General features: G+C 51.5%; 1 protein-coding gene across 1 annotated transcript; it reads right to left on the bottom strand.

The window, feature by feature from the left end:
- Positions 1 to 6299: 6299 nt before the first annotated feature.
- Positions 6300 to 7268, bottom strand: LOC137677362 (olfactory receptor 14J1-like). Its single transcript, XM_068424665.1, has one exon. It carries the CDS (start codon positions 7266 to 7268, stop codon positions 6300 to 6302), a length of 969 nt encoding a protein of 322 aa, XP_068280766.1.
- Positions 7269 to 8192: the final 924 nt, after the last annotated feature.

Genomic DNA, 8192 nt, shown 5'->3' with positions numbered 1-8192 from the left:
CCTTCTCCAAGTGATAGAGGAGCCGACGAGGAGAGGTGCCATGCTGGACCTTGTTCTCAGCAACAAGGAGGGGCTGGTGGGGGATGTGAAGCTCAAGGACAGCCTTGGCTGCAGTGACCATGAAATGGTGGAGTTCAAGATCCATAGGGCAGCAAGGAGGGTGCACAGCCAGCTCACCAGCCTGGCCTTCAGGAGAGCAGACTTTGGCCTCTTCAGGGACCTGCTTGGGAGAGTCCCTTGGGATAAAGCCCTGGAGGGAAGAGGTGCCCAAGAAAGCTTGTTAGTATTCAAGGACCACCTCCTCCAGGCTCAGGAGCGATGCATCCCGACAAAGAGGAAGGCAGGCAAAACCGCCAGGAAACCTGCATGGATGAACAAGGAGCTCCTGGATAAACTCAGGCACAAGGAGGAAGCCTACAGAGGGTGGAAGCAAGGGCAGGTAGCCTGGGAGGAGTACAGGGAAATTGTCCAAGCAGCCAGGGAGCATGTTCGGAAAGCTAAAGCCCTGATAGAATTCAATCTGGCCAGCGATGTCAAGGGCAACAAGAAATGCTTCTATAGGTATGTCAGTGATAAAAGGAAGACTAGGGAAAATATGGGTCATCTCCGGAAGGAAACGGGAGACCTGGTTACTTGGGATATGGAGAAGGCTGGGGTACTTAATGATTTCTTTGCCTCAGTCTTTACCGGCAAGTGCTCTAGCCTCACCACCCTAGTCGCAGAAGGCAGAGGCAGGGACTAGAAGGATGAAGAACCGCCCACTGTAGGAGAAGATCAGGTTCAAGACCATCTAAGGAACCTGAATGTTCACAAGTGCATGGGACCTAATGAGGTGCATCCACGGGTCCTGAGGGAACTGGCAGATGAAGTTGCTAAGCCGCTATCCATCATTTCTGAGAAGTCGTGGCAGTCTGGGGAAGTTCCCACTGACTGGAAAAGGGGAAACATGACCCCCATCTTCAAGAAGGGGAAAAAGGAAGACCCGGGGAACTGCGGGCTAGTGAGTCTCACCTCTGTGCCTGGCAAGATCATGGAGCAGATCCTCTTGGAAACTATACTGAGGTACACGGAAATCAAGGAGGTGATAGCTGACAGCCAACATGGCTTCAGAAAGGTTAATTCATGTCTGACATATTTGCTGACCTTCTACGACGGGGTTACAGCGCTAGTGGATAGGGGAAGAGCAACTGATGTCATCTACCTGGACTTGTGCAAAGCATTTGACACTGTCCCACATGACATCCTTGTCTCTAAATTGGAGAGACATGGTCTTGATGGATGGACCACTCGGTGGATAAGGAATTGGCTGGATGGTGGCACTCAAAGAGTTACGGTCAATGGCTCAATGTCCAAGTGGAGACCAGTGATGATTGGCGTTCCTCAGGGGTCGGTATTGGGACCGGTCCTGTTTAACATCTTTGTCGGCGACATGGACAGGGAGATTGAGTGCGCCCTCAGCAAGTTTGCCGACGACACCAAGCTGTGAGGTGTGGTCGACACGCTGGAGGGAACGGATGCCATCCAGAGGGACCTTGACAGGCTTGAGAGCTGGGCCCGTGCGAACCGCATGAAATTCAACAAGGCCAAGTGCAAGGTCCTGCATGTGGGTCGGGGCATCCCAAGCACAAATACGGGCTGGGTGGAGAATGGATTGAGAGCAGCCCTGAGGAGAAGGACTTGGGGGTGATGGTTGACGAGAAGCTCAACATATGCCGGCAGTGCGTGCTTGCAGTCCAGAAAGCCAACCGTGTCCTGGGATGCATCAAAAGCAGCGTGGCCAGCAGTTCAAGGGAGGTGATATTGCCCCTTTACTCTGCTCTTGTGAGACCCCACCTGGCGTACTGCGTTCAGCTCTGGGGCCCCCAACATAAGAAGGACATGGAGCTGTTGGAACGATTCTAGAGGAGGGCCACGAAGATGATGAGAGGGCTGGAGCACCTCTCCTATGAAGACAGGCTGAGAGAGTTGGGGCTGTTCAGCCTGGAGAGGAGAAGGCTCCAGGGAGACCTCATAGCAGCCTTCTAGTACCTGAAGGGGGCTACAGGAAAGCGGAAGAGGGGCTTTTACAAGGGCAAGTAGTAACAGGACTAGGGGGAATGGTTTTAAACTGAAAGAGGGGAGATTGAGATTAGATGTTAGGAAGAAATTCTTTGCTGTGAGGGTGATGAGACCCTGGCACAGGTTGCCCAGAGAAGCTGTGGCTGCCCCCTCCCTGGCAGTGTTCAAGGCCAGGTTGGATGGGGCTTTGAGCAACCTGGTCTAGATCAAAGGTGTCCCAGCCCATGGCAGGGGGGTTGGAACTAGATGATCTTTAAGGTCCCTTCCAACCCAAACCATTCTATGATTCTGTGATTCTATCTGGAGAAGTGAAGGTCCATGTGAACCTCATGAGGTTCAACAAGGCCAAGTGCAGGGTCCTGCTTCTGGGTCAGGGAAACCCCATCATATCAATACAGGCTGGGGGATTAAGGGATTGATAGCAGCCCTGTGGTGAAGGACTTGGTGGTACTGGTGGATGAAAAGCTGGACCTGAGCCAGCAATGTGCGCTCGCAGCCAACTAGGCCAACCATATCCTGGGATGCATCAAAAGAAGCGTGGTCAGCAGGTCAAGGGAGGTGATTCTGCCCCTCTGCTCCTCTCTCATGAGACACCACTTGAAGTACTGCATCCAGCTCATGAGTCCTCAGCAAGAGAGACATAAGCGTGTTGGAGGGAGGCCAGAGAAGACCACAAAAATGATCAGAGGGCTGGAACATCTCTTTTATGAAGAAAGGCTGAGTGAGATGAGGTTATTCAGCCTAGAGAAGAGAAGGCTGCAGGGAGATCTCATTGAAGCCTTTCTACTTACAAGGGGGCCTATAAGAAAGATGGACACAAACGTTTTAGCAGGGCCTGTTGGGGTATCACAGAATCAACCAGGTTGGAAGAGACCTCTGGGATCATCGAGTCCAACCATTGCCCTGACACCACCATGTCAACTAGACCATGGCACTAGGTGCCATATCCAGTCTTTTTTTAAACACATCCAGAGAAGGTGACTCCACCACCTCCCTGGGCAGCCCGTTCCAATGTCTAATGACCCTTTCTGAGAAGAAATGCTTCCTAACATCCAACCTGAACCTCCCCTGGCGAAGCTACAAGGGCAAGAGGAAAGATTTAGACTAGATATAAGGAAGACATTTTTTATGATGAGGATGGTGAAACACTGGCACAGGTTGCCCAGAGAAGGGGTAGATGCCCCATCCCTGGAAACATACAAGGTCAGGGTGGACGGCACCCTGCACAACCTGATCGAGTTGAAGATGTCCTTGCTCACTGCAGGGGGATGAGCTTTAAAGGTCTTTTCCAACCCAAAGTGTTCTATGGTTTTATGATTCTATGATTCTCTGAATTACTGTATTTATACTGTCTTTGTCACTCTATCCCCTGCTCCACTGGCCATTCAGACCAGGGTTCCCTCAGCTCCCTTCCTTGTGCTGACAACACATTCAGAGGAACCCTTCTGGGTGCCCTCCTCATGCATGGCCATTCCCAGCCACCGCTGAACTTTGGCTTTGCTGGCTCCATCCCTGCGCCCACAGGCCAGGTGTCTATCTGCCTCCTGGGCAGCTTGTTCCCCCTCCAGCCTTCCCTGCACTTCCTGCTCGGGTTTGACCTCCTAAGTCGGGGGGGGTCCCTGTTCATCCATGCTGACCTCTTGCCAGGCCCTGCTCAACGCCTTGCACATCAGATTGGCTTCTTCCTGGGCTTTGAGGACATTGTCCCTGAAGATCTAGGAGGGACTCACAGCTACTGTGTCCTCCAGGACAGTCCAAGAAGATCCTCAGAAAACTGAAATCAGCTCTCCTGCAGTCCTGCTCTGTCATTGTGCTAGTTGTCCTACTTCTCCAACAACTCATTGGTCATTGCAGCCACGGCTGCCCTCACCCTTACCATCCCCAGCCAGATCCACTTTGTCTGTCAGTAAGAGACCAGCCCTAGTCAGCTCATGGACTGTCTGTGTCAAAATGCTGTCTTACACACCCTGCAGGAATCTCATGGTTCGCTTGTGCCCAGACTTGCTGCCCTCCCAGCAGATTGTGGGGTCCTACCTCCAAGGGAAGTCTCTGTGCACACCAGCCTCCCCTTTGCACAGAGCTCACCACCACCTCCTCACCTGCCGGCCTGTCTTCCTGAGGAGACCTTGCCAGCCATGGCTGCCCTCCCATCACTCCAGCTGTCCCACCAGGGCTCTGCAGTCCCTCTGGGGGAGCATGCTTCTGCCTGACCAGCAGAAATGACATTGCTGGGGAGGGGAGGGGAAAGGCGTGGAAGTGTGTGGGAGGTTGGCTTGGAGGTTACTTCTGCTGTAGGAAGAGAGAGCTGCCAGGAGAGGCATTGTAGCTGGGAGGTTGATTTTGAGGTCACTTGTTTGGCAACCTGACTGAATTGCAGCAGGCAGGCAGGTACTGTGACATCATCAAGCACATCACAAACCCCAACATGACACAGATGACTGCTCAGGGAGGCAGAGGTGGGTAAAACCAGCGTGGTTGGGCTGTTGCTGGGAGGTCACCTCATGACAGCAGTGAAATCATGAGGTCCTCAGAAGCACTAGATGTGAAGGATGCAGGCAGATGAGTGAGCCCCTGGTCAGGCCCTGCCCTGAGGTGAAGACACCTGCACATCAGATGGGAACATATGGGACATGGCATGAGAAACTGCGGCATGTGACAGAGATCTGTGTGAGAAGGGACTAGAAGTGCAGGCAGCACCATGTGTCCCAGATGGATCCCACAAATGATTGAAGAGCAGAAACATGAGCAGAGGCCAAACTGCATGGGGAACTGGAGGGGAGCACTGGGGAGCTTCTGGGTAGTCAAGTCTTGCAAGGCCAGCAGTGCCAGGGGAACACATCAGTGATGCCATTTCAGGCCCAAATGACCCAGACAATGGTGTCCCAACTACCAAATGATGGTACAAATGGAACAAAGCTGAGACCATTGGGGAAAAAGTAATTGGTGACAGTTGTTAATTGGGGAGTGTTCTGGGGCACAGAAAGGGAGGGATCCAGTGGAACTGGGAGGAAGAAACCTGTAGATGAAGAGAGGAGGTCAGCTGCAGTTTGGAAAGGAGTCCTCAGTGCTGATCTGTGCAAACCCTGTGCCTGATCACCATGGTGTGTCCTGCCTTCTTCTTATCCTCTGCTCCTGGCTATTTGCTATGCGAACGTGCTCATTTGTGTGTGAGTGTGGGTGTGTATGGGGGTGGGGGGGGCGGTGCCTGAATGTACGTACATGTTTTGATGGCCACCTCCAGGTGGCTGGAAGAGGAGGACATGAGGATGTGGAAAGACCCAAGGCTGAAGTTGCCAAGTGAGTAATGGCTCCAAGACTGGGTAGGGCACCTGAGCACACCCAAAACTCAGGCCCACACTGGAGGAACTGTGTGTGTGTGTGCCCATGGGTAAGTGCTGCAGCGGACGACCAGACCACTCCTGGCCTTCACCCCAGATCAGCCTGAGAAGGGAATAGCCTGAGGACAGTTGTGTTGTCCATGGCTGTGTGTGTTCTGTTATTGGTGTGGTGCCTTCAGAGGTGCTGTTCCCTGTTGGAGATTGTCTGTTTATGGCCAGGTATGTCCACCTTTCTTTCATTGCAGATACCAGTATTTCACATTTTCCATTTCGGTGATGCCACCTTGAGTGATCTCTCACTTAGTGGAGCTTCACTTACTGTTTACCCCAGGCACACATTGTCCCTGTAGAACACCAAGGCTCTCCAGGAAGCTCTAGATTACCTTCCTGGAGAATTTCTTCTGCACTGGCATATCTGAGAAAGCCCTGGGTATGTACCTCACTGACCATTCAACATCTCCACATTCACCACACAACACTGGGTGGGTCCAAAATCCAAGCCTTGGTCTCTAACAGCTACCAACGCGGAACCATGAGCTTTTCCCTTCCAATTTGAAGGGGAAACAGGTCCTTTTTGAGTGAAATTCCTTGGGCCTGTTGTTGACATCAGCTTTGGCAGAAGAGCCCAAATGTCAGTGAGTGCACTGGAGTGATCCCATTTTATTTGAGAGATGCTATGTGAGTGTCGGCTCAGTCCCAGTGAAAGACACACTTTTATATCAGGTCCAGGTTAGACAGAGCAGGTTCATTCCTCAGGCGAAGTAAGATGGATTCAGACATTTATATAGGAAAACATAAATAATAGCAACATAGATAATGATTAAAAAAATTATTATACAGCAAACAAAGGACAGGCCTGCAACGGGGCATGATGGGAGTCATTCCTGAAGAACGCTGGAGAATTTACCAGTATTGAAGAGTGCTGGAAAATTTACCAGTATTGACAACCATCCTTGAAATAACTATAACTTTCCCAATGGACTCCTTGAGCTCCTGGTTCCTCATGCTGTAGATGAGGGGGTTCACTGCTGGAGGCAACACCGCATACAGAACTGCCACCACCAGGTCCAGGGATGGAGAGGATATGGAGGGGGGCTTCAAATAAGCAAATGTGCCCGTGATTATAAACAAGGAGACCACAGTCAGGTGAGGGAGGCATGTGGAAAAGGCTTTGTGCCGTCCCTGCTCAGAGGGGATCCTTAGCACAGCCCTGAAGATCTGCACATAGGACAGCACAATGAAAACCAAACACCACCAAAGTACAAAAGCACTAAACATGACAAGCCCAAATTCCCTGAGGTAGGAGTGTGAGCAGGAGAGCTTGAGGATCTGGGGGACATCACAGAAGAACTGGTCCACAGCATTGCCTTGGCAGAGAGGTATGGAAAATGACTTGGCCATGTGCAGTAGAGCATTGAGAAACCCACCGGACCATGCAGCTGCTGCCATGTGGACACAAGCTCTGCTGCCCATCAGGGTCTTATAGTGCAGGGGTTTGCAGATGGCCACGTAGCGGTCATAGGCCATGACAGTGAGAAGAAAATACTCTGCTGAAATGAAAAAGACAAACAGAAAGACTTGGGCAGCACATCCTGCATAGGAGATGACCCTGGTGTCCCAGAGGGAGTTGGCCATGGATTTGGGGACAGTGGTGGAGATGGAGCCCAGGTCAAGGAGGGAGAGGTTGAGGAGGAAGAAGTACATGGGGGTGTGAAGGTGGTGGTTGCAGGCTACAGTGGTGATGATGAGGCCATTTCCCAGGAGGGCAGCCAGGTAGATGCCCAGGAAGAGTGAAAATTGCAAGAGCTGCAGTTCCCTTATGTCTGCAAATGCCAGGAGGATGAACTCGGTGATGGAGCTGCTGTTGGACATTTGCTGCCTCTGAGCATGGGGATCTGTTCAAGGAGGTGAAGGAAGCGAGAAGTTAAGGCAAACTTGTTTGAGAAAAATCTGTCCAATTTCTTATTGAATCCCCTCAAACCGCCTTTCACTTTTCAGGAAGACCTTCGGTGAGCTCTGGCTGCTGCTGCCTGAGTGTATCCCAGGAAGTAAGAGGCTCTACTATGAGCTCTGGAGGACTCTGTCCTGACATATAGAAATAGACAAATAAGAACATGAGGTGGCCTCTGATTAAATCCACTTATGATATCAAAAAACTTTTCAGCATCATTGTTCCCAATTCACCTGACTACAGAGCAGAGCTGAGGGGATTTTTGTGGTTTATGTTCTAGTTGCCCCAACACACCTAAGGAGTGTTTCTAAGGCGGAAGTCCTTGGCATTTCTGCTGCACTACAAGTGAAACCTTGTGGGTTCTGAGAGGCAAAGGGACTGTCCCTTAGTGCAGAGTGAGGACAACCAGTCTTTCCATCAACGCTGGTCTCAGCTGCCCTGTGCTGCCACCTCTTTCAACTGGAGGACAATTGCACTTGAGTGCTCTCCCAAAAGAAACAGGACACTGCTGGGGGGAGAGGAATCCAGTTCCCAAGTGCCGATCTCCAAACCCCTCACTCCATTTCATTGTACCTGAGGAGGATCTAAGCTCTGTCCTCCCAACTAGGCAATCAGAGGTCTCATTACAGCTGCCTGTACACAGCCGCCCAGCACCATTCCCATGGCCTTAGAATCGAGATGTCTTCTCCACGGGGCTCCTGAATAACACAGAGATGCCATGGGAGAGCTTTGTCCTACTGGAGGGCAGCCTGCAGCCCCGCAGGACCTCCCAAGGAAAAATTCAACTGTCCTAAATTTGTTATGTCCTGAATGGAGGGTGAGATCACTGCCAGCCACACACTGCA

The sequence above is a fragment of the Nyctibius grandis genome, unplaced genomic scaffold (genome assembly GCF_013368605.1).
Source record: "Nyctibius grandis isolate bNycGra1 unplaced genomic scaffold, bNycGra1.pri scaffold_161_arrow_ctg1, whole genome shotgun sequence".
In the NCBI taxonomy this organism is placed as follows: domain Eukaryota; kingdom Metazoa; phylum Chordata; class Aves; order Nyctibiiformes; family Nyctibiidae; genus Nyctibius; species Nyctibius grandis.
The sequence above is the reverse complement of the archived record's forward strand: the minus strand, read 5'-3'. Positions and strand labels throughout refer to the sequence as shown.

Bases quoted from the DNA above. Each gene is read 5' to 3' on its own strand.
- LOC137677362 (XM_068424665.1), bottom strand. From the start codon at position 7,268: ATGTCCAACAGCAGCTCCATCACCGAGTTCATCCTCCTGGCATTTGCA.